The sequence below is a fragment of the Glycine soja genome, chromosome 7 (genome assembly GCF_004193775.1).
Source record: "Glycine soja cultivar W05 chromosome 7, ASM419377v2, whole genome shotgun sequence".
Classification (NCBI taxonomy): Eukaryota; Viridiplantae; Streptophyta; class Magnoliopsida; order Fabales; family Fabaceae; genus Glycine; species Glycine soja.
This window is the reverse complement of record NC_041008.1, coordinates 10,692,587-10,719,484: the sequence shown is the minus strand read 5'-3', so window position 1 is coordinate 10,719,484 and position 26,898 is coordinate 10,692,587. Positions and strand designations below refer to the sequence as shown.

Below are 26,898 nucleotides of genomic sequence, written 5' to 3'. Positions count from 1 at the left end.
TAGGAACTTTTAGGAATAACTGGGAAGCGATATGTTTATTTAAAACAAATTCGATTTTTTTATAATTAGTATTACATTATTAACTTATTATGATTTATTTCATCATGCAGTATTTTAACGATCCTAGACCATTGGAGCCAGAGAGATTAAAGGCATTGCAGATCCAGTGGGCACAGTATTATCTCCGAGTTAGAGATCAGACCTAGGATTTACGAACATTAACTTTAGCTTAGTTTACTTTGCTTTAACATTTTTGACATTTCCTATGTAATTTGAACATTGAATTCATTTGTTGATTGTTCTTTATGATAAATGAATTATTCTATGTTTATTATCATTAAAACTGCTTGAAAGCAGAATAAAATATTTATTTGCTGTGAATTGAGTCTGAAATTGCATTTTACAGATACAATTTTGGGTTTATTGTAAAAACAGAAAGTTTATATAAAAAAAATTTGAAAACATCATCGGTTATTAACAAAAACCGATGTTAATATAGTAAACAACATCGGTTATTTACCAAAATCGATGTCCACATGCACCTTAACATCGGTTATAATAGAAAACCGATGTTAACGATTGTATTTTAACATCAAATAACCGATGTTAACGTTTGTATATTAACATCGGTTATTTGTAAATAACCAATGTTAACATTTGTATATTAACATCGGTTATTTATGAATAACCGATGTTATACACAAAAAACTACACCAAAAAAGTGTATGCATCATCAACGTTGACATCGGTTTTCAACTGAAACCGATGTTAATGTAATACAGTAACATCGGTTTTGGTAGGAAACCGATGTTAATAAATTACATTAACATCAATTTTCTAGGAAAACAGATGTTAATGTATTACATTAACATCGGTTTCAGTTGAAAACCGATCTCAACGTTGATGATGCATACACTTTTTTTGTTGTAGTTCATTGTGTTTAACATCGGGTATTTAGAAAACCGATGCTATCGTATTTATGTTAACATCGGTTTTCCAAAACCGATGTTAACAGTGATACATTCAACATCGACACTTTCAACATCGGTTTTAGAACCGATGTAGAATGCCCTAAATAACCGATGTTGAAAGTATAGTTTTTAATAGTGATAATTCCACATGGAGAAATACCAATCAGACAGAAATGGTAAAAAAAAAACATGAGAAACATGATTTCATCCTATCTTTTAAGTGAGTAGTTGTTTTGTTATCGTAATAGTAAGTCATATTGCCCTCATTCATTATGATGCCTTGCTGTAGTAATTGAGTACCTTACTCGAGTGCCTTTCTTTATAAGAGAACTGAAGTGTCTTTAAACAACTCCATTGTTTCTTCAACTAAACAGAAGATAAAAACCAATAAGCAATGACTGATAACTCATCTGTTGCGAAGGATGAAAAGAATCGAAATCAGTTTCTAAAAAGGACGTTTATATGTGACCTTCACCCAACATTCATAAGTTGTCATCTTTCAATTTATTTATTTTTTTGTATATTTTTTAATTTTCGAATGCTTAAATTATTTATCGTGAAATCGATTTTAACGAGTGATTCATCTTTTGTATTAATTTCAGAAAGAAAAAAAATAGGATGCCCAACTTGTTCAGCCTTGAATTTTATGACACTTCCAAATCAAGTCACTTATAAAGATCCCAAAGGAAACACGTTTGAAGTTATTGCAATAGAAAAAGAAAAATAGTAGGGTTTATTTAACTGAAGGGAGTTAAAATTTGGCTGAATTTTAGGGTCTCAATGAAGGGGGATGGCTTAAACTAATGTATTTAAGTAGGAATTGATTTATGATTCATGTTAACAACAGGTTTTTTTTTCAGAATGTCAATTACCTAGATGGTGAAATAAAATTTGATTTTAAAAAAAAAAGATTCATGTTGTTGATCATCCCCCGTTGAATTTAATTCATATTTTGTTCAAGAATTTGGCAGTAAGAGATATCTCTTTAGATCATCTAGTACGGAATTATTTTATGTTATTTTTTTATAATTTATCAATTTTAATATTTGAATTTTTTGATGAATGCTTATTGTATTTTTTATCTAGGATCTGCCTTTAGGATTTTGCAAATTATTTTATGATACATTTGACTATTTTTTGTAATTCATGTTTATATTATAATAACATGATTCTATCATATTCTAAATTGTTAAAAAAAAAATAACCAAGACTATTTATAACTAAAAAATAGTCGATAAAAATAATCCTGTGCAACGCACAGATAAACCAACTAGTTATGGTTAACGTCTAATGATGCTTCAACCTATCAAAATAATTGTATATATTTAGCTAGGGTTTTATTTTAGGTAAGATTTTATTATCTTTTGATTTGATTTGAACCTGTTAAAAGATAATTATAATAAAAGCACCTTTTGATGCAACTTAGGTCTGAGAAGAAGAAGGAAGGATGAAGATGAGTAGTGAGGATTGGGAAGTGCTCGAGTCCAATGATCGACCAAAGAAAAAGAAAAAAGAAATTACTTAAGAATGTCATTAGATAGAAAATTTTAACTGAGAAAAATAATTTATCAGAAAATTTAAAATTCATTGTTTTGATGTTTTTTAGGAAGAATTTAAATTTTTGGAATTTTAAAACAGAATTTTAAACATGTAATTTTAATTTTCTTCTAAAATGTGAGAAATTAAAATTTTTTGGCAGAAGAACTTTTTAAAATGTTCTCGTATTTCCTTTATAACCTTCATCCTCCCTTCCACCTAAAAGTTTTCCATTCTCGAACTCGCGACTCATTTTCTTTCACCTTTATAATTTTAATTTTTTTTATCCAAACACAAAATTATAAAAATAAAAGAATTTCAATTGAAATAATTGAAATTCTTAGAATTTAAAATTCTTCCTCATCTAAACACACTCTAAAAGTTTTATTTGGGGTAACGGTGGTTGTAGACATAGGGACTGTAGGGGCAAAGGCAGAAGAGGGACGATGGAGGCTGACGGAACAATGGTGAACGAGGTGGTGATGGTGGCAAAGGCAATAATGGTGGTGATGACAATCTATGATGTTTGTGGAGCAATGGTGACAAAGGTGACAATGATAATGACAGTGATTTTCTATACTTTGTGATAACAATGGTGGTAAAGGTGCAGATGGTCATGCATGGGATGCTGATTTCAATGGCTATGGAAGAAGAGGTGGTGGCCAAGGTGGTCGTGGCAAATGTGATGGCCAAGACAATGATCCCGGTGGCGACAATAAGGCAAGCCACAACGGTGGTACAAATGTGATGATTCTGGGCATTGCGTTAGAGACAAGTTTTATTTTGTTTGCTACATTGGTTAAACAGAAAATACAAGTTTTATTAGTATTTGTTAGGTGATGTCATACTTTTTGTCGATAAGTATTTGCTTTAAAATAGTGTTATTATATGTTTTAATGCTCTCTGACCCTGTTTATTTTGGGTTTTATTACAGGGTTACGAATTGGAATAAAAATAAATGGTTTTATTACAGGGTTATATCGAATTGCTTTGAAATGGATTCTCGTATGTATATTTTATGATATGCTAATTTGTTAATTGAACCATCCACCATCTTCGTTTTCATGCAGTGTACAAAGCTCCAAACCCCTAGCTAATTATATCCTACTGATGGCAACATAGCACTAATCCAATCCAATAATTTGTTTTTTTTTTCAACAGCATTTGACTCTTCTTCAACAAGTGTGTAAACCTACAAAATAATCTACAAACGTCTTGACTTTTTGGCCATTTTTGTTTTCTTCTACTATATTATCTACCAATTCTAGGTTAGTTCAATATTACATTTGATTTCGTTGTGTCCTTATATAATTAATTAATATTGGTGGTGAATGTCACAAATAGAAATTTCAGCCTTATTTTAGTTAAAGATTGTTTTTTTCACATAAAAAGTGATAAGAAATTATTAACAACCAAGAAATATCTTCCTGCCAAAATTCGAAACCTATTGAATGCTACAAATCTTAACAATGCAGCGTAAAACATACAGTGCGTGCAACTCCAGCAACATGTCCACAAGCCTGTATGGTCATTTCAACAACCGTGAAATTTGTAAACAAGTTTCAATTTGGAGAACCATCACAGGATGCAGTGAAAATGAAAATGTGGCTTAAAATTAGAAGGAAAAGAAGGATAAACACCAATCTTCAGTAGTTCACAGTCCAATTTCGAGTACATTGATCACCCTTATTCCAGTTCCTTAGGTTATGTAAAGAATTGATCCAAGTATTTTTAATATCTACCTATGCATTTACTGCAAATGCAATATGAAGTTAAATGGTGACAGCAGATAAAGGAAGATGAAATAAATTGCATAAAACACACCTCCACGAAGCTTATCATTATAATAACTCAAGCTTTTTTTTCAGCTTTGAATGAAATTAGAATCTATATTACCTTCTTTTAAGAAAATTAACTGACATGCACACAAGAAGAACAAAGTGAAACAGAAGAATTCAATTATTAAAGGCTCTAACAACAAATTTACCTTCTGGAGGATCTGTTCATTGTGTGGCTGCTTTTAGGATTATAAAACAAACTAAAACATATACAAGTATGTTTTTTAAGCCATTATCATAATATCCTAGAAACTGAACAAAAAGGAAGGAAGGAATAAAAGAAAAAGTGAACATTTTAAACTATAAATTTATTCATATCATAAATTTAGAACATAAAATGAATACATAATTGTAAGAGGAAGTTTCTGCCCAAATGATAACCTTCACCAAGCAAGAGGCTGTGTTAGTTATCTGATTTATCTGACAAACTTCCTGAAGAAGCACAAGGCTTTACCTCAATGATACCAGATTTGAAAGAAATGGCAAAAAACAACAACTAAAAAGACCTAAAAGAGACAGAAGTTGAAATCAGTACTTTGCTTGCCTGTATGCTTGAAGTTAAGCTTACAGTAATTTGTTAAAAATTTATTGTTTTTGCTTCCAATTTGGAAAGCCATTTACAGGTTAGCAAATTCAATCTAGTCAAAGGCAAGCCAGTAATGTAATTTTTGTTGTGCATATGTAACTTTCAAGAACTGCTTTGATTTCAGCTTTCATGCTTTGGATACATTTCAAGTTGTGTTTCCCTAAGGAGCCAAATTCTGTTACAATTGCAAGCACCCTGCCTGCTTGTGCTAAATTGAAAGAACTAGATTTAGGCTGAGCAGTTAAAGAGCATGCTGTTAAATGTGCCTGGTGTAAACTATCTTGATGAGGGATCATTGATTACGGTATTTTGTACAAAAGTATTCTAAAGTAATCAGGGAGAAACTTCTTAACTAAGGCCAAGAAATGTATTTCAGTTACTATAAAATAATTTGTTAATCTGCAGAGCTTGCAATTAAAATTCAACCTTCTATACAAATATTATCACAACCTTCAAAAGAGGATCAAACAAGTCTAAATAAAGAAGTTGAATTTAACAAGCATTGTGTAAAGCACCTACCACAAATCAGCCAGTACAAAATCAAATATGAAGCCAGATGCTTTCTTTTGTGAAGATCACCATTGTTCTCTTGGACGACCATCAGGGAGTACAGGAAGAAGGACCATTTCATCATTCTGTCTCGAGTCTTGTTTAATAGTCTTTCCTTGCCCCAACTCCAAAAGTTCAGCATCCTCATCAAAATCTGGCGGCAAATCATCATCTTCTTCATCACTCCAGTCATCACCATCATCAATGTCATCAAACCCATCATCATTCATTAAATTATCAACATCTTCTAACCATTCTTCTTCCTCTTCACCACTTTCATCTTCTCTGCTATCACTTCCTCTCATGCTATCTTCAACTATCCTGCGAGCAGGTCCCTTGGGAAACCGTGGAACATTAACCAGAGTACGAAGCTTTTCCTTTATAAGCAACAACCGGTCCTTCTCCACCAACTGAGAATCTTGGTAGCCTTCCCTCAGAAACACAGAATCCCTATCTCCTTTAAGAGAGACATAAAACATATCAGGATGCCTTATCAGCATCCCCCTCAGCTGCTGAGAGAATCTGAACTCCTCTCGAAAATGCGTAAGGTGATCAACCAGCGTTCGCTTCTCAAGTGTGAGGCTCAGAATCTCATGAACAACTCCACAAGCATGCTTCTCCTTCTCCCTAGACCCAGGCCTAAGTCCTGAGAAATCCGAGTAAGGCGAAATATAAGGCAAGTCTCTGAACTGCATAATCTTCCTCATCTCCCCCTTGGAAAGATTAAGACCCTTGGGAAGCTTCACCCTATTGAACTTGGGAGGCCTGTCTATGATCAAATTCTGCTCCTCCACTTCCCTAATGCGATTCTCCTCTGCCGCTAGCTCAGCCGCCGAAACTGCAAGCTCAGGGTCCCAATGAGTTAACTCCAAAGTAGGACCACGCTGAGTTGCAACCACTTTGAAGTACTGAGGATACCTATGACAAACGGTGTCTCGAAACTCTGGTGGGAGACCGAAATCGGTCTTGAGATGTGCAATTTTCTCCAACAAAATCCGTTTTTCGAGTGACATCATCAACAACTTCCTAAGCTTCACAACCACCAACTCTTCCATCTCATTCCTAACCCTCATTTCCTCAAAATAGAGCCTTTCGGCTTCAGGGGTCATTTTGAATTTGAGGGAGTAAACCCCTTCTTCCATAATCTGAAACACTGCTGGGAATTTCTTCAACACGGCAATAAGTCTCCTCTTTTTATCAAGACCCAAATCTCTTTTGAACTTACCAAGGGTCTTAAGTGACATAACCCTATCTGGTTGAGTCACTAGAATGTTCCTTACCTTGACCACAAATTTGAGCTTCTTGTCCCTCTGGATGACGTTGTCGAAGGGAATCTCTTTCCTTCTCTTCACCGCTGCTGTTATTATGGGCCTCACTGCATCCAATTTAGGTCTTCCATGATGTGATTGTGATGGGACCCAACTCAAATTTGTGCCCCAAACTTGGGACTTTTGTAGGGTGCAATTGAGTTTGGTAGAAAGTTTGGGTTTTGGATGGCAAAGAAGTGTGTTTGAGATGAAGAAAGGTAAAGGGGTGGATGATGAAGGTGAAGAAAGTAGGAGTGAAGGCTCCATCTAAATTCTAATCTATCACCACCAATAACAATAACAATTACAATTACAATTACAACAAAAACAGCAATAGCAACAAGGTATGCCTATGTCTTCCTTCACTCAGGTGAACAAAAGAGAAGAAAACATGTTTTACAAACAACAGAAGAAGAAAAAGAGACTGAGACTCACAGCTCTGGTCTTAAGGATGAAGCAGAGGAACAGCACTTGTTGTGTCGTGTGCGATGATAAAGAGAAATTACTATAAAATTTAATTTGAAAATTAAAATGAAGAAAATATATGATTTTTTAAAATTTTTATCATGACTAGGAATTTTAATTTCTGAAAATCTAAAGGTGAATATTTTTCTATATAATTATTTAAATAAATAAAATAAATTTATTTTATTACATTTCTAATTAATTAAGTTAAAATAAAAATAACAGTTAAATTAATTTAAATTTAAATAATAATAATAATTTTGATATAGATAATAGCTATTCTCCAGTAGAAATAATTATGCTCAAGTGGAACTTGAAATTATTAGTTAAACTGAAATTTTTAGGTTAACTGATTCTTGCATCGTGTTCCGGATCGGTGATATATTTTTACAAATGTTTGATAAACATTTATTTATTTGTTGTTTCATATTAACAAATATGATGATGGGGTAAAATGATTAAATCTTATTAAACGTCCATGTCAAAAATATTTTATACTAACACTTATATAAATTAAACTCTTGTTATATATTTATTGAAAGAATATAATTTCTCTCCAATACAGAAGGTAATTTAAATGAATTATTTATTCTTAATTTCTTTTAAGAATAGACAAATCCATCCTAGAATAGTTTTGTGTTTTTAATAAAATTACAACTCTTTCAAATACATTATATTTCTCATACTTAACTAATGATATATTAGTGCATAAGAACAACTCAAGGTATATTATTTAGATGAGAGAAAAAGAAATATAGAAAACGACATTTTTTATTGAAAGAATTACACTTGTATTTTATTTTCTGTATTTTTTTTTTCAAATTGTATCTAATATTTTTTTTTTTACTATTTTTACCCTCCTTTTGTTGACATAATTAACGTGAATTCAAATATGTGAGCACAAAATTTTTGTTTTAACATCTTTGTTACACTCGCATTCCTCTTATTTTTTTCTCAAATTGTACTCGATACTCCTCCTTCTTTATATTCCTTTTACCCCTTATATTAACGTTATTAACTAATGTCAATTAAAATATATGAACTGACGAAATTGCCCTAACATATTTGTTAAATACTCAATAACAAATTAACAATTGAACCTATCAATGGACTTTTCTTAAGCTAATAACAGTTTTCCTTTAATATTTGACTTTTACTTCATTATTAGTAACACTTGAAGAAGATGCAACTCTTGATTGAAATATTATATCAAACACCTCGCCATCAAAAATAAATATTTCAAAGAAAGGAGTTAAAAACATAAATGCATGAGTAAAACATTAAAATTTAAAGCAAATGACCATATTAAATCATTAGGCATTGTTGGAAACACGTCCAACAACAACACAGAAACCAAACGACCCAACACGCACAAAAAAAATTAAACTAAGAAGAAGAAGAAGAAGAAGAAAGAGAATGAGGAGGAGGAGGACATGTGTTAACACATGCGTACCAACCAAGTAGGTTCATGTCCAATTAGAGAGAGAAAAAAGGAAGAGTGTTGAAAATTGTGTCATATCTTTTATGGAGTTAAGAGGAAGAAGTGAAGGCATTTTAGACATAAATTTTCATTAAAAGTTATGTGATTAGTATGTGTCTATTTTCTGTTAAATTATTAAACGATATTTAGGAGAGAGGGAATATGAGTATAATGTAAGTTAAATAATTAAGAAGTTTTTGTATGGTACAAAAAATGAGGGGTGTTAGGTGCAATTTGAAAAAAAAAATATAGGAGATGTAAGTGTGAGAAAGAATATGAGGGTATTTTAGACATAAATCTTCATTAAACGTCATGACCAGCCTATATACTTTCTAATAAATGATTAAACAGTGATTAGGAGGGAGGGAGTTTGGATGTAATGTGCATTAAACAATTAAGGGATTTGGATGTAATGTGCATTAAATAAGAGATGCGAGTATAATTTACTCTTTTTTATTTAATTGAGAAGAAAGTAGCTAGATAGAAAAGAGAGAGAAATGATAATTTCTAAATCAAAAATTTCTTTTCTTTTTCTTTGTCTTAAATAATTTTCAAAAAAAAAAATATTTCTTCTCACTTTCTCTCTACTATATGGAATTATATGAATTTTCTTTGGGATAGAAAAATTGTATGAAATTTTAATATACATGATATTTATCGTTAGTGTGCATAATAGTTATGCATTTCAATATTCATTATCATAGGGGGGGGGGGGGGGGAAATAGAACCGAGGTCTACCACCAAATCAGTACTTTAAAATGTAACAAAAAATATATAGTGCTTTTAGAAGTATAGAATGAAACCCTCAAGTAGTGACGAAAAGAATCTATGAAGGATTAATTTAATGACAAATTCAAAATTTCAAAAATTAATTTTAAGACCAATTTTAGATAATTAAAGTAGGACATAAAGAATCTATGGAGAACCAAGTGACTAAATTTTTTTTGGAAGATTAATAAAGTGAGGCATGTAAGTTTGGAGGACGTCATTATGTCGGTCTTTTATTTATTTATTTATTTTAGATATTTATCTTTTAAAAAATTTATTTTGATTCTTTGTATTCTTTAAAATGATTATTATCTTTTGGAAAAATTTATTTTAGTACCTCATTTTATTTAAAAGGTTCAAAAATATTCTTTAAATATTTAAAAATATTCAAAATAATTCTTTATATGAGTTTTATTCGAATGAAAAAATTGAATATATTTAAATAATTGAAGAATAATTTTGAAATTTTTTAATGAGATAAGATATTAAAGTAAATTTTTTAAATGATAAACAATTATTTAGAATACTTTAAATAAAATAAAGAGCCAAAATAATTTTTTAAAAAGATAAATGATGAATTTGAAAAAAAAATAAAGATCAAATTAAATGATCATTTAGCCTTTAAAGTATTGTTGTAATTGGATTATTAGCTTTATGCATTAGCATAGATGATAGAGACATGTATTCCTACCATAAAAATAAGGTTTAGTAAGATTGCATACCAACCTTCACACTTATAAAATCTCCATCTTCTTGGTAATTAGTTGAAAATTATTTCATGTCATCTTTTAATTTAGTCTTATTCTTAATTAAATCTTAATATTTTCTTGCATGTTTGGAAAAAGTTATCCTCAACGTAAGGAGATGTTGATGTTAGGAATTTTATAATTTATAATTAATTAATTAATATGGAGTACATATTATATTATAATATTTATATTATTTATTTACATTTTTTATGTGCTTAATATAAGTTATCTAATTTGATGAGCCTATTAGACTATTAACAGAAAATTGACATGAGCTTAATGAGTTGAAACTAATTTGGCTCATTAAGAGATAATGAGAATCCCAATAGATTTAAAACATGAGGCATGATTATGGTTTCCAAGACACAAAATCATAAATAGTTTTCTCTTTTCTCCATCTAAAGAAAAAACAAATGTCTCATAAGGAATAAGGAGATTTTGTTGAGAAAAGTCATCAAACCAATTGTTCTTAAGTATTTCTCAGATTTCGTTGCGTTAATCAATTATTATGGATCGAGGTTTGGTATTCCTAAAACTCTTCTTGATAATTTAACATAATGAGTTCCTGGTGATTATTTGTATTTTATAAGGATCCCTTATAATTTCATCAAGTGACATCAGAGCCACCATTACTGTTAGATTATTGGGATTTAAATTTCTTTAAGTCGTTATGCTTGAATTGCTTTGATTATATGAATCCTAATTTTGTTTGGGGGATATTATTATGATTGATATTTGCACCCAACTATAACATTGGGTTAGTATGTGTCAAAAGAGAGAAACAATTTTATAATCATTTTTAAGGTTTCTTATGATGAGAGTAATAACTTTGATTTTTTTAAAAAAAATCCCAAATTAATATGTTTTTTTGTTATGGTTTATTTCTTTGGATTTAAATATACCGTGTGGCATTATTGGATATATTCTTTTACGTTGTCTATATGGATTTAACATTATTTACGAATGTGATATTTACTTAGTGTATTTAAATATAAATTAATGACAATATAAAATATAGTTTAAGGATATAATATTTACTTGTCATAATTAATGTTTTATATTTTTTTGCTATCATGATTGGGTGTAAATCCAACAATAATAGATCATTCTCATTTATTTGCATGTCTAGTAATTTTTTAATTAAATTAATTGACACAATATATTGACAAAGTAATCTCTATTATGAAAATTGATTTGATTAAAATTACATAGATATCACTATGAAATTATTTATGCGAATTGTATTCAGCTCAAAGGAAGACGCAATTTGGTCAAATAAAATTGTACCTGTGATGATAAATGTGTGACAATTATAAGGTGTTTTCATGTGAATAATAGTCGATATAAAGAACGACTATTATTTGACAAAATTTATTGTTAATATTTGATTATTGCGTTGAGAGTACCAATTATAAATTAATTTCTCTATCCAAAGACTTAGAATTAATGTTGTGCTAGGTATCTTGTGATGGGTCTATCATGCAAAATACTTGCATGTTATATTTTTATATAACTTAATTATATGAGAAAGTTGTGTAATTTTAAGACCTCTCATTTATTATATTATATTATCTTGTATTTTTTGTTAAATTGATTGAAACAACAAGTTGCCAAAGTAATATTTGTTGCGTAAGTTGATTTAATTGAATTTACATAGATGTTGCATGGAATTATTCGTGCGAATTGTGCTCGATTCAAAGAAAGACACAATTTAACAGAATAATTACATGTTTGCGATGGTAAACATATGGTGATTATAAATAATATGATTTTCCATGTGAATAATGAAATGTTCAAAAACAATCATTCTTTGATCGAAATAATCATCATATAAGTTTTCCATGTGAACAATGAAGTGTCAAAAAACAACCTTTGTTTGACAGGACTTATCACCAATGTATGATCAATGTGTTGAGTATCACTTGCAGTTAATCCTTCTCAATCCAAAGATTGAAGATTAATGATGTGTTAGATATCTTGTTTGGGTCTTGAAATTTACCATAAAGATTTTTTGTGCATTGTATGTTTATTTTCTCTTCTTTAATTGTTGTTGTTAATACTAGTACGATTTTAAATACTCATACTATTTGAATCTCAAAGTTGCATGTATAAAATTTAGATTTTGAAAAGATAGTCAGTTGAGAGTTGAATATATTGCATAATTTTTTATTTTCTATTTTTAGAGAAGAAACAAGAAAACAAAATAAGGACTTTCCTTGTTGCTTTTGTAGGATAAGACATAAAAAAACGAAGTCCCAACTACACTATTTAGTGTGCGAAGAACGGTAAAATTCTCATTTTTGTTTGTTTTAAAGTTAATGTAATTTTGTACCGAAGGACGTTAGTGGGTACATTTTGGTTCTACTACTCACAAAAGCATGTCTATACGATGTTACCTATGGAGTCATCCGCCAAGTGATCATGAAAGATTCTTCTATGTGGGAAATGACATAAAGTTGTAGTTGAAGCTATGAGAACTTTTATGTTACTTTAAAAGACTCAATTTTATTTAAATTTGGTGGAGACATATATTGATTTAGTTATTAAACCAAATTTTATTTCTAATTTGGACAAATTTAGTTATTCTTGTTCAATTATAAATAATAAAGTTAGTCTCTCTTGTGATTCAAATGTTGCAAGTTATGAGTTCTTTTATGGATATTTAAGTGTTCCTATTACAAATAATTTTGGGTGGTACAAAACTTAAAATTAAATGAGAATTTCGTGACTTTATAACATAAGTGTTTAAGTCATATCTCTTAATAGAGAATTTAGATGCTTGTGTTATAGGAAATTTTGGATCCTTTATATTAGTTGGACCTTATAGTCTATATTGAGTATATGAAGGAAAAATAAACAAATAAAATGGAATTCAGGTGCTGAAAGAAATAAGGATGTATTAAAACTAATAGATACATATATTTGTGTTCTATAGCTTATGGATTGATGGGATGAACAAATGTATTTTATTATGTTCGTAGATGATTCACCTTTATTTAATTATGAGAAGTTTTGGCATCTAGACATTTAGTCTTTCAAAACCGAAGTTGAACTTCAATTTCAACTTCAACTAGGAAAGAAAATTAAGGTTGTCAAATCTGACCGTGGGGAATACTATGGTAGATATGACATAAGGTGCAACATTTGGAGTCTCCCATGTGTTTTCTTCAATAATTGTGAAATTGTTCTACAACATATAATGTTAGGCAAACCTAGCATGAACAAAGTTACAAAATGATGAAACTAGACTTGTACATATATGGTAAGAAGTTTGATTTTTCTCTACCAAAGTCGCTTTGGGGAAAAAAACATTAAAGAATATAATTTATATCCTTTTAGGGTACAAAAAGGAAGACATTGATCACAAAGAGATTTTCTCTCTGATTTCTTAGAAACACTTTCTTAGGACTATAATGACATTGTAGATCATTTTGATAATTGTTTTACATAGATGGATGTAAAGATTACGTTTCTAAATGAAAACATTGATGAAACAATTTATATGGTGCAACCAGAAAACCTTGTTTAAGATGATCTAAAGTCCATGATATGCAAACTAAAGAAATTTATTTATGCTTTTAACCAAGTCTCTCGTCAATGGTATTAAAAAATTAATCAAAATTACTTCTTATGGTGTCGAGGTAAATTTGGTTGATGATTGCATATACTAAAAGTTCAGTGGGAGTAAATTTATTATTTTTGTATTATAACTTGATGACATCCTACTAGCATCATACAATTTATTGTTGCAAAATAGTTATATTGAAATTTATCATGTATTCTTAAGTTTATTTTTATTGTCATGAAATAATTTTAGTGGAGTCCTAAGGTGATATATGAGTAATCTTGGTATGTAACACTAGAAAGTAGTAAAGTGCATTTAACCATGTTGGTGGAGTTGATATTTTTGCTAAAATACTAGAATTTATGACTGTTAAATTATTGTAACTAGTTTGCCTATTGTTGCCAATACTAAGGAGTCATTGGGTGTTTATTGGAGCAATATCTTAATGGTCTTATTAAGGATTCAATCAAGTAAAAGTGTGTTGACATGAAATATTTGGTTATTAAATAAAGAATTCAAAAAATACATATTTATATAGAACATATACGGACCGATTCCATGTTAACTGATTCACTTATTAAAGGTCTGACACTTAAAGTTTTTCATGAGCATATTGCTCATATGGGTATAATTCCTGATAGTATCTTAATTTAGTGGGAGTCTAGCTTATGTTCTATATCTTATGATTTATAAACATTTTGTTGTTTTGATTTTATGCAGAAATAAAGTTAATGTTTATCATCTTATTATAAACTTGCGTTGTGTTTTTTTATATATGCGATATTTGTTGCATTTGGATTGATCTCTATAAAGAATAAGGTTTGGACTGGTTGGAAATGAACATGGATAAGATTACATTACATGTTATTTTCATGTCGCTTATCCATATTTGATCTATGTCATTAAGTATAAGTGACAATAGTGATCATTGTGGCTTAGTCACGTTAGATTGTGATGAAAACTGTAGTGGTTCCTTGTTGTTATATAAGATGAACCATATTGTTTAAGGAAAGTCTAAAAGTAAATAACATACGATTGCATACCGAAAAAATTTTGTGATATAAATATCTAAAGTTAATATAAACCTCAAGTAAGAGATTGTTAGGAATATTATAATTCATAATTAATTAATTAATACGGACTACATATTATATTATAACATTTATATTAGTTATTTACATTTTTTATGTGCTCAATATAAGTTATCTAATTTGGTGAGCCTATTAGACTATCAACATAAAATTGATATGAGTTTAATGAGCGGAAACCAGTTTAACCCATTAAGGGATAATGGAAACCATAATAGGTTTAAAGCATGAGACATGTTTATGATCCCCAAAACCATAAATCATAAATAGTTTTCTCCTTTCCCATCTGAAAAGAAAATCGAAAGTCCTGTAAGAAATAAGGAGATTTGATCGAGAAAGATATCAAATCAATTGTTCGTACGTGTCTTCTAGATTTCAGTGTGTTGATCAATCATTCAGGTGATTATTAATATTTTATAAAGATTCTCTAAAATTTCATAAGTTAACTCAATGAAAAATTAAGTGTATGTTTGCTAAAGGAGATAGCCCAACACATTCCAATCCTTACTTCTTCGATGAGTTTACATGGTCCCGTCAAATTTACCTTGGAAATCGTAGAAACATGTTTGAGATGAAAATCAAACATGTTTTAATATATTGCTTCTACATTTATTGCATGAGAAAGTAGAATTATTCGTTTGAAGCACTTCAAACAATAATCCAAACACAATCTTCATATTTATAATAAATATACAGTCATTTTTCAATACATATTTTGTTATGCTTAGTAAAAGTAATCGAAAAATTAGTTAAAAGTTTTTTGATAGAAAAAATTAGTTAAAAGTCAAATAGTTTTTTTTATGCATAGTCAAAAGATTAGTTTGAAGTAAAAACTTGGGAACTGAAATAAACAATTCACAATTTTATATCACATCAAACATAATTGAAATTTTTTACATAATATTCAACCCGAGTTCGGATCGACTAAATTCTTATCAAATAGTCAAGTCTGATTTCCACCCTTAATTATCCCGTAAGCTCTTGAGAAAAGTTAAGAATTGTCTATGCCGTTTTGATGCACCAAAGTCATGATACAAACTACATGATGCTAAACTACGCATTTTCTTTTTTTCTTTTTGAAGTCATCATTCAAGTGAAGACAAACAAATTCATCCATACATAATATTTTATATGATATGACATTTCGCCGACTGCACTTCAAATTATACATACATACATATATATATATATATATATATATATATATATATATATATATATATATTATAAAAATAGTGTAAAAAAATGAGAATTACTCCTCACTTTTATAGTTTATTTCGACACTATCCTCATTCAATGTGGGACTTCGACACAGATATATTCAAACCCTTGATATCTTTCAACCTCGATCGGAAACATTGATCATAAAATGCAAATAATGCTGACCCCTGGTGCTTGTGGAGGCATAATCATTCTTTCAAGAAAAAAAGGTTAAATTATTTATTTGATCTCTATAGTTTCATAATTTTTACCTTTTTAATCCCTATAGTTTGAAAGTGATGTTTTTAGTCCATATAATTTACATTTTTTAGTCCAAAAGTGTTCTTTTTAGTCCTTATAATTTGTATTTTAATTCTGTTTTAGTCTCTATAATTTGAAAATTATAAGGACTAAAAAAGTAAGAATCATGAAACTATAGGACTAAAAAAACTACTTTTAAACTACATGGACTAAAAAAGAATTAAAATGTAAATTATAGAAACTAAAAATACCACTTTCAAACTATAGGAACTAAAAAAGTAAGAATCATGAAACTATAAGAATCAAATGAGTAATTTAATCAGAAAAAAGTAATTATAAAAATTGATTCTTCATATCTTGAAATCTAGCTTTGGTTTCTATCTAGCATGATAGAATTTTTAATTTTTTTACCCACAAATTTGACAATTTCTCATCTATGTAAACAAACTATCTAACCTGGATGTTTCCAGAAATATTTCTGTTGGCAAGCAAAATTATATGTTACATGCAATCTCTATCCGCTTTGCCTCAATGCCTGATTTCTCACTTCTACCTACATTCCTCGGGTTTGAATAGTTTAAGCAAAAGAGGTCTCTGGATGTTGTTTGATGTGCATGCAGCTGCTTCTTTCATTTGGAGGCATAGGAATGCACTTGTTTTTAGGAGCTAAAACTGTACTAATTATGGTCTGTAAGTTTGCTCAATCAATTTTGAAGTTAAAATGTCAAATATTAAATAATTATGCATGGATGGTAATGACTATTAATTCGTGATAATTATTATTAAATATATTATTAATAGTAAAATGTTTATATATAACACATATGTGTTTGATTCTTAAGCTTACTCCTTTCAATTTTCTTCTATTAGAGAGTGAGTGCTTTAACGAATCAAAACAAAACAATTCTTTATAATAAATCTGAAAGTATATTTTGATTTTATTTTCTCACATTTATTAATGACTTATGTTTTGTTATGTAATTTATAATATCACAGATTTAATATTTTAGTCTTAAAAAAACATGATGAGGGAATATATTATGCAAGATATCATTTTTTTTCTTCCGGAGTTGGCTGAAGGTTCTCTCGAAGGACTTTGATTATTCATTTTCAGAATGGATTCATCTCCGGGCAATTGCTTTTATGATACTTCGTAGAATTGGCTATTAATGTGTTATCCGGGGGACCTTAGATTCGTTAACAATGGTGGGATTTTGGCTTGGTTGATTCATTTTGTTGCTTTTGGATGGCAGGAACGAGGGTGGTCATGTTGTTGGGTGGAAATGTAAATGATTTGTGGGGTACTTTATATTGATGGTTACTCTACATTTATATGCTTGCATGGTAAATGTTTTCTAACCACTAATTAATACTTGTGTGGTGTTTTTCTTTGGTCTTTGTATGTGGGATTTGATATTTCTTGTACCACCATATTAATATTTTTTTTATTTGCTGACAAAAACAAATATGTTACATGCAATGCAATGAAAACACGTAATCGATCGATATGTGAACCTAAACGCTTCACTCGTTTTAAATAGACAAATACAGAGACAACACGTTTCATCACTGTAACCGCTTTCATAGCTCAGTTGGTTAGAGCACCCGTTTAGTAAGCGGGAGGTCTTGAGTTCGACTCTCAATGAAAGCAAACTTATTTTTTTTATTTAATCAAATTTTTTGTGCTTCTTCTATATAGCAAAAGTTCAATAAATTTGCTTTTAAAAATAATAATAATAATACACCAGCAGTCATAATCTAAATATTGTAACAAATTAAATCAGGATATTTTCTTTGGAAGAAGGGAGAGGAAGGATTGAAGAAACTAAAATACATGGAATGGATGAGTGATAAGTAAGATGAATCATTCCATTTCCGTGTGTTGGATGTGATGATGTTGATATCTAGGAGCAGATTCATTCCACCCAAAGCACTTGAAGAGAGGGTAACAAGGAAAAAAAAGGATGCATCTTTGGAAAGCACTGAAAATGTATGAGATAGCAAGAAAACAGTGGCAGCAGCAGCAACAAGAATTCAAGAAAGGGTCATCATAGGGACTGTCTCCTCCACCTGGCATGTGGTGCTTTTGATGATGATTACTACCATGAAGGTGATGCCTGGTTTTTTAGCTTTTGCACAAAATCAAAAACCAAGTGCAGCAATCAGTATATATAGTCACAACTCAAGCATAAGTAGCTAGGAAGAAACACAAAGAAATTCATTTTCACATACCTTGCTTTCATCAAGAAAAAGAAAATAATTAAGAGAATTTGATTCACAAGAGGTGCATGGCAATAAGAAGGAGTAGATATATACAAACTTGGAGGAAGATGACATTCATATACGGCTAGGACGAAGTTGTCCATCCGACAGTGGCATTCCATAATTGCCAATAATGACTTCAACACTCAACTGTTGACACCACTGAGCAGGTATCGGATGCCTCTAGAATCAATCGATCAATCATTTACTTTTTATTGATGCTGATCTAAAAAAAAAAAAAAAAACAAATCATTTACTTTATATTGAAGTTGCTCTTCAAACACAGCTTCTCAAGCAATTTTTCTTGAAATTGAATGTAACCTCCATACTTGTCGTTTAAGATCAATCACTAAAATTTCTCTCTGAAAAAAATTCAATCAGTTAAATCATTTAAATGGACCAATCGAATAGCTTTAATGTCATAAATTAACTCATAAATAGAATAAAATTTATTAAATGTTTTCACAACAAAAGAAACTTATTAAATGTTTGTAAAATGTTAAGGAACAGAGGATGAGCCTAATTCTCATTTTGACGGGAGACGGATACGGTATAGGTAATACTTAAATTTTAAAATGGGAAAGGGTTTGGGTATATAATTACCCAACTTATATAATTATTAAAATATTCTTACTTTATTCTAGCTTTGTTCATTTAAAAAAAAAATAGCCTTATTCAATTTTTAAAAATTATTTTTTAAAACTTGACTCGTTAAATAAATAATATATTTAACTTTGTTTAATTTTTTAAAAAAATTATTTCTTTATGTATTTTTTTTTGCAAAAAAAATATTTTTTTTAATTATAGGAAAGTATGGGTAGATATCCACCGGAAATGAAAAAGAAAATTCATACCCATAGCAAACTAGAACAGGTAGGGAATGATTTTGAAGAAGTTGGGACACAATCACATACGAGTATTGTTAGGTGCACCAACATTATTGCTGATGCATCAGAATTCTTTGAAAATAACAAAACTGTCCCTACTAATTTCTCTCCTTACAAATCAACTTAATCCATAAGAATTATTTCTGTCTTTTGATGGTTAGTGCTGGATGCACCAACAATAATGTTGGATGCACCTAACAGCACTCATCACATACCGGTCCCCATTGTCTAGATGAGCCCAACATAGTGGCAAATTGTTCGTTAATGACCATGGTTTCAAATTTAAAACCTTTTTTTATGCAGTTGTTGTGAGTTTTTTTCTTTTGGGGAACTGGGGAGGCAAACTGTTGTTGTGAGTGAAAGTCAATTGCGTATACAATTCCATTAGGTCTTTTGAATTTACTACATCAAGTATAACCCTGGTAAAAGTTTCGAATTGTATCATGTGAGTCTCAGTCAATGAATGAGGATAATTTTCCTTAAAGATAAAATCATCAAGCAGTAATTTTAAAACTCGTCTTGCTAATTGTAGATAGGGCTTCCGGAAATTATACTATGAAAGAGCCCATAAGAAAAGGAAATGTAAATCAGTAAATACATACGGATGATGGTCATTTGAAATCAAGCTGGGGGATGATTTTATCACACCATCTGTTCTGTTATGAAAAACTATTCTAATTTCTTGCGATTAAACGATTTTGATCTAATGATGAGAATGATATTGCCTCCTTGTTTCCCCATCATCAACAACTGACAGACACCTGCAGCATACAACAAAACCATATGTATATATGGACATCACAGACATCTTGGGAGAAATGATGTCATATGAAACACTACTATACTACACAAGTTTGACATTATTCTCGCTTATCTTCCTCAAGATCTTCTCCGAAGGCGTGATCAATGGCCTTCCGATCAAGCTTGGCTGCCACATCCCCACTTATCTTCGCTACACTGCTTGTCAGAGAGATACCCTCCTCATCAAAGTCATCTCCCGTTTCCTCCATGTATGCATATCTAGAAATAAAGACATATGTGCAATCAGTCTTTCCAGGAACAAATCAGCACAAAAAAAAAGAGAAAGACGACCCATCGAGGCATGGAAGGTGGAAGAAGTAGTGTGCAAGAAGGAGCAAGAGAGAAAAAGACTTGTTTAATATAACATTATTGAAATATTGATTTCTTTAATGAGTCAAATGTATAATATTCATAATTCATAATTACTAAAATAGATTTGTTATTTAATTGGAAATAACAAAACTAAAAAATAGTATGATGTTAACTTGTAAATGAATGAGTGCAGGTTAGCATTCGTCGAGTCAGATAAAGTAGTGACTCCAAGACTAGGACTATCTGGACACAATGTACATTAACACAGTTAAATCCAGTAACATAGTTGAAAAACTTACATTAAAAATATTCTGAGCAGTGGTTTAAAAAACTTATATTTAAAATAACCCATAAGAGCTGGTTAGCATTCCCATATGCATACACACACAAGGCCAGGTAGCAACTACAAGATTAAGATTATCTACGCACACATATTCATTAACATAACACTACTTCGTGTAGCAGTTTAAAATACTACACTCATTAAAATCAATGTGCCAACCAAGTTCTCAAAACGGTCAAACCTCAAACCATAACTGATTTATACATTCTGAGAGAAGGAAGAATCTATGTGGAGAATCCACTTAGCTACAGGAAGAATCTGAACTGAACACCGATACTAAAAGTAAAAAGGCCTAGTATGGCCTCACCACAGGCATGGTTTGGAAATTTGAAAGAGCTGTGTAGGCTATGGAATACAAATAAAGCCAAGAAGAATAAACACTGTTTATTAAGCACTCTAACTCTGTGGGGGACTAACTGTAAGTATATGTGGCTGGCATATTAAAGACAGGAAATGATGACATAATAGTCACAACACTACAGGTAAGGAATTACCAACTTTTTTTTGTATGCTTTGAGGGGTAGTTTGAAAAGGACATAGAGTGGTACAAGCCGCACAACTAACATAACATCAACTTGCATAGATGGTTTTTGTCTCATTTTCTACATTAGCACACATGCATATAGAGACAGAAATGAAAGATAGAGTGAAGGCTAAATGGAATTTTGCATTTTCATCTACAGGTTAAAGGAAACTTGCACTAGTGTATGATCTAACAATGCAAACAAAATCCAACACCCACCTAAATGTGCAGTACATAAATCCAAGTTTGCAATGAAGCGAAAAAAAAATCAGCAAATGAAGACCCAAAGCAACTTTTGCTATTGCAATAACTAGTTCTAATCTCATAAATATTAAACACATTTCAAATAAAAAGGCTAACTACATTAGCATAAAAACACCAAGTAAACTCTAAAAAAATACCATTCACCACACCAAGACCATGGGAAGAACAAGTACCTAGTAGGGTTCCGTGATGGAGCCCAAAGGATGCATATCACCACCAAGAGAGCATATGAAAGCAGACACCAGAAAGCTGGAATAATCCAAGCAATTTGCCACAATTCACTCAATGGATCAGTGGCATTGAAGTATAGCTGGTTGAACACAGTAAGAACGCTTAGTGAGCATCATCAACTCGCATAAAAATACATAAATGAAAATGTTTGGAAACTCCTACAGATAGAGCAAATCTCCTAAATTTGCATATTTCTGAGCATCAAAATATTTTTTCCAAGAACTACCTCAAAGCCAATCCACGCAATGGACAGCAACACAGACACCGCGAGCGTGTTTGTAAACTTTCGGTAGAGCTCCAGTTTAGCCAAGTTTCTCCTTGTCTGCATCCAAAAATAAGTACAAAGGTTACACCTAACCACTCCAAAAAAAAAAGCAGCACACAAATCTTGGAATAACTCAACAACATTCAACAGAGAGACCGGAGTTAACCATTATACACAGTCAAAACTCAAGTCAAGACAAGTGGTCAACATTCCAATACCACCATAAACCAATCAATAACAACAACACACTAGGGACAGATAAAGTGAAAATTGCCTGCAGTTTCTCCAAGGTCTTGGACAAGGACGAGAAAATCCAAAGAATGAAGCACGAGTCGAGGCAAACCACAGGGAGCACCAAAAGCAGCTTAGTCTTCCCGGAGAAGTCATTGATGTTTCCCAAATGCTCGACGAGCTCAAGCGCCTCGGAGGCGCTGAAATACAGCAGCCCAAGAAGCAGCACTCTGTAGGCAATCACGTTCCCGCCTAGCGTGGGGCGGACAACCCCATAACCCATAGAGACAACCAACAGTAGAAGCCGCGACAGCGTCTTCTTCACAGAGGTAAAAGTAACGGCCCAGAGTGTAATCCCCATGGGCCTAGTCCCGGTGGAGTTAAAATTGGCATACTCAAAGTACCACACAGCCATCTCACACATTCCAAGAGCAATAACAGCAGTGATATGATAATGCAGCTGTATAATATCCTTCCAAAACTGAACAAACCTCAGAAACCAAGCAAGACCAAGCAACAGATAAGCCAGTGACATGAACCCATAGAGGGTCATAAGAGGGGCCATTTTGCCAGGTAAGTAGCCATTAGGGTTTCGCCACACGGTCCTTCCCTGAATGGTGGTGCCCTTAAGGGAAGGGTCGCAGAACATGAAGTAGAGGTAGTACATGCCGGTGGCGTTGATCTCGAGGGTTACAGCGTCCATCTGGACCTGCTCATCGGTACCTTGGAAGAAGGTTTTGATGCGTTTGGGGAGTTCATGGTTGTCGGGGTTCTTCTGGATGATGACCTCCCCGAGGTTGCAGTTGCGGTCTTTGGCCAGCTTCGGATCGCAGCAAATCAGATCGGATTTCAGGTACGAGCCTCCGATCCGGTTCCGATCCCGAACCTCAAGGATTATCGCCTCCACCAAACCCGTGTTCGACTGCATCCTACCATGCACGCTCGCGGACTCGCGAGGACGCGCAAACGTCACCGTTTCGAACCTGAATTGAATATTGAATTAGAATGAATGGAGTGAAACCCTAACCCTAAGCCTAACTAAGTAAGTGAGTAACCTGATGAAGGATTTGGCGAAGAGGGCCTCGCTGCCGCCGTGGAAGAAGAAGGCGTCGGAGCGATGAGTGAAGGGTTCGTTGGAGTAGTCGTGAATGGAGGCATTGATAATCGGAGTCAGAAACAGAAACAGAAACAGAGGAAGCGCGTGACGCTCAAACGCCGTCGTCATCGTTGTTCGTTTGGTGGGAAGAAACGGAACCAGGAATAATGAATGTGACGGACGGGTAAGGATAGTGCGTTTGCACTTTTGCAGGTTGATATAGGTTTATTTGCTTCGTTAAAAAATAAATTCTGAAGGTTAAATTAGATGTGACTGTCTTCTCAATCTCATGCTCTGGTGTATTATTATTGTTACTACCTTAACAATTATGGGATCAATAAAGTTACTCCAATTTATCCTAAGTGATATTTTCGACCATCGTGTAAGATTATTTAAAAATATAATAATAATGATTTTTAGTTAGTTTTAGTGTATAACTAGTTTAAGTTGGGTGCATTCGCACAAATAAGCTGAAAAATAAAAATTATAATATGGGTGTAGATTATGTAGATATAATATTATATAATGTTGTTATTTTTTAAAATTAAAAGCAAGTGAATGAGGTAAAAAGTAATATAAGAAAAAAAAGTGAATCATCGGCACGTACAAATTAAATTTGATGATAAAGTTATAATGTTAAAGACATAATTTGTCTCAAAAGCTTAAGAATCAAATAAGTGTGCAATTTACAAATGTTTCTTCGACATTAAGTACATTTATAAACATGGCGAAACCAAAACATAGTTGACATTTGAATCAGGAAATTGGAAGACTATTTCCATGTCAGGTGTGAAGCTTTGGACTTAGGAAAAATCTCTCCATTCAAATCTAATTTTTGTCGTCTTTCGTCAGTCATTGTAAATAATGCGGCATTCGGCACAATCTTCTATAATCAAATGAGTGAACATTTTATCTTTCATAAAGTAATACATACTACTTGGAACATCCTGACATAACCAATAACTTAATTTGAGATAACGAATAAAAAAAAATTGACAAATAAATGTGTTTATGAATTAATTAAGTATATAGTTAAGTAACTTACCAAGTTATTGCACGTGACCTCCTTGTATTTATTTAGAAACACCTTGAAAGTCACTGAATCCAGCACTTAATTGTATAATGAGTGTCATTTTGGAAAAAAAATTGCATCTCTGCTGGTTTTGAATATGATTAGCAAGAAGAGACACTGACCATAATAGGTTAATGTGACATGATGATCTCCCTTGAGCCCATAGAAAGTCCTTAGTGTTGTTCATTCATGCACAATGGTTGGGCTGACCAAAGCTTTATTGTAGACAACATCATGCATGTTGTCATGTTTGTCTACCAAATGCCAGTGATGATCTAGCTGGTCTTTCCATCTAATAGTAAACGGCCTACTGACTTTAACATATGTCTACATTTGAAATATGTAACATTAGAATGAAGCTAATTGGTTGGTTAGCTGTAGCGAAATGATTCAAAAATCAATATGGTAATTGGAAATGATAGTCATATCATAATAAATGGTTGAAATGATCCTTTGCAAGAATGGTCTGGAACATTTCTTCTTCAGATTAGCATCATTGTTTTTGCCAATTGATAGCACTTTGCCTTCATATCATTCATCAATTTTGAACTCCATATGGAGTTAAAAACTTGGCATCATTAAATCTTGATACAAACATAATACGATTACACAATGCTATAACAAATTTGATATTAATGTTGTACCTAATACTATTATAGAATGTTATACATAAATCAGCAGTTCCTTCTTAGGTTCACATAAAAATTCAGATGACCCAACTATTTTCCATGTGCAATGTGGCCACCATTATGTATATTAAGCATTGAAACACAAGAAATACTTAATACACAACTGTAATCACATTAATAAAACTCCAACATACATAATTTACAAAAAGGTCAATTTCAAGAGGTAACAGAACAAAGTTGACATATTAAATTGAGAAGTAGTGTTTGATAATAGACTACATGTATATAAATCATATTGAATCATAATAGGCTACTACCTTGCAACCCACTAGTCCCAGGTTTTTGTCGCTGATACAACATCACAAGTCACAGTTAGCAAAATATAGTTTATGCCTAAGAAAACCTGTAGTGGTTACTATTTGGTTTTTTTGGAAAATAGGACTTTGAATTGTAAACCCAAGATTGCACTCAAAATGTCATGTTTTTGTACTCTTCTTTAGACCTTGATAGACATATTTTCTTGTCTGTGATTTATAAGGGTACTCTATCAAATATTAGTGAGCCTTTCTCTAGGAGTGTTATACAGGCAGTGTCATCATTTCAAGATACAAATGTAGCCTCAAAAGAGTATTGCTTGGCACTTTGTAGCACATACCAGTTTGAGCAGCCTCAAAAGAGTACAAATCTTTTCAAAGTAAGTAGACAAAGCACTGCTCATAGAGAAAAGCCAAGAACCAACGCAGTCAGGAGGAATGACTTTTGATCAGAAGGAAAGCTTGTCTAATAATACTGATATGTCATGGAAGTTGAGAATGAACTTTGATCAGAAGGAAATGTATAGGAGAGGTGTGGACTGTCATGAACTGTCATGAGAAATATTGGAAAATCATTGAGCATGAATTAGAAAAGGCAAGAAAGAATATTGATAGGCTCGACAAAATAAGCAATGGATAAAAACTATAATAGTTAACTTATATTGGTAATCAAATTTGAACTTCAAATGGATTTAAAAACTTCACATCATTAAATCTTGAAAAAAAAAACCAATTAATCAGATTAATATGTAGCTAATATTATCATTGAATGCTATAACATAATTGCATTAATTTTGTAGCTAATACTATACAATGTTAATCAAAATGAGCATTCCCTTCTTATTCTCTCATAAAAATGCAGATGGCACATCTATTTTGCTTGTCAATGTGCCCACCAATGAAACAAAATAACTAATGAATACACAATTGTAATTACATTAAAAAACTACACCACAAATAATTTGCAAGAAAGCCAATTTCAACATGTAACAAAACAAACCTAATATATTAAAATGACATGTACTCTTTCATAACACAGTACATGTGTATAAATGAGATAAAATGAAATACATGAACGAACGAATCTTGTAATAACACAGGATTGATATGGTTTTCTTTTAATATATCATTCGGTGTTGACAACAGGTAGATCTATATTTACATTGTTGATATAAATGAAATTGGCCAAATGGAAATCATTTTCTAACAATTATAATATAAATGCTTATACGAATTATAAAATGACTTGACAGTCATGTATTTTGAAGAATGAAAATTGAGTAGAAAAAATGAGGTTTAACACTC

The 26,898-nt window shown here is 31.5% G+C and overlaps 2 protein-coding genes, 1 long non-coding RNA gene and 1 other non-coding gene across 4 annotated transcripts; 1 reads left to right on the top strand and 3 right to left on the bottom strand.

Annotated features, from left to right (window-relative positions):
• Positions 1-5,276: 5,276 nt before the first annotated feature.
• LOC114418724 (protein WHAT'S THIS FACTOR 1 homolog, chloroplastic-like) lies at positions 5,277-7,258 on the bottom strand. The gene has a single exon (XM_028384206.1). The coding sequence runs from the start codon at positions 7,052-7,054 to the stop codon at positions 5,507-5,509; it is 1,548 nt and encodes a 515-aa protein (XP_028240007.1). The 5' UTR covers positions 7,055-7,258; the 3' UTR covers positions 5,277-5,506.
• A 10,682-nt stretch (positions 7,259-17,940) lies between these two features.
• Positions 17,941-18,014, top strand: TRNAT-AGU. Its single transcript has one exon. It is a non-coding gene; the product is annotated as a tRNA-Thr (tRNA).
• LOC114417651 lies at positions 18,009-18,873 on the bottom strand. Its single transcript, XR_003667868.1, has 2 exons — positions 18,596-18,873; positions 18,009-18,492 (listed from the first exon to the last, which is right to left on the bottom strand). It is a non-coding gene; the product is annotated as an uncharacterized LOC114417651 (long non-coding RNA).
• Positions 18,874-19,962: 1,089 nt separating this feature from the next.
• On the bottom strand, positions 19,963-23,828 carry LOC114418723 (transmembrane protein 87B). The gene is made up of 5 exons (XM_028384205.1): positions 23,538-23,828; positions 22,526-23,465; positions 22,213-22,308; positions 21,929-22,065; positions 19,963-20,532 (listed from the first exon to the last, which is right to left on the bottom strand). Exons 1-5 carry the CDS (start codon positions 23,705-23,707, stop codon positions 20,373-20,375), a joined length of 1,503 nt encoding a protein of 500 aa, XP_028240006.1. The 5' UTR covers positions 23,708-23,828; the 3' UTR covers positions 19,963-20,372.
• Positions 23,829-26,898: the final 3,070 nt, after the last annotated feature.

Excerpts from the sequence above, each read along its gene's own strand:
- LOC114418724 (XM_028384206.1), bottom strand. The coding sequence starts at position 7,054 with ATGGAGCCTTCACTCCTACTTTCTTCACCTTCATCATCCACCCCTTTA.
- LOC114418723 (XM_028384205.1), bottom strand. The coding sequence starts at position 23,707 with ATGACGACGGCGTTTGAGCGTCACGCGCTTCCTCTGTTTCTGTTTCTG. Across the intron at positions 23,466-23,537 it reads TTCGCCAAATCCTTCATCAG|GTTCGAAACGGTGACGTTTG; the intron begins GTTACTCACTTA and ends TATTCAATTCAG. Across the intron at positions 22,309-22,525 it reads AGACCTTGGAGAAACTGCAG|ACAAGGAGAAACTTGGCTAA; the intron begins GCAATTTTCACT and ends TTTTGGATGCAG.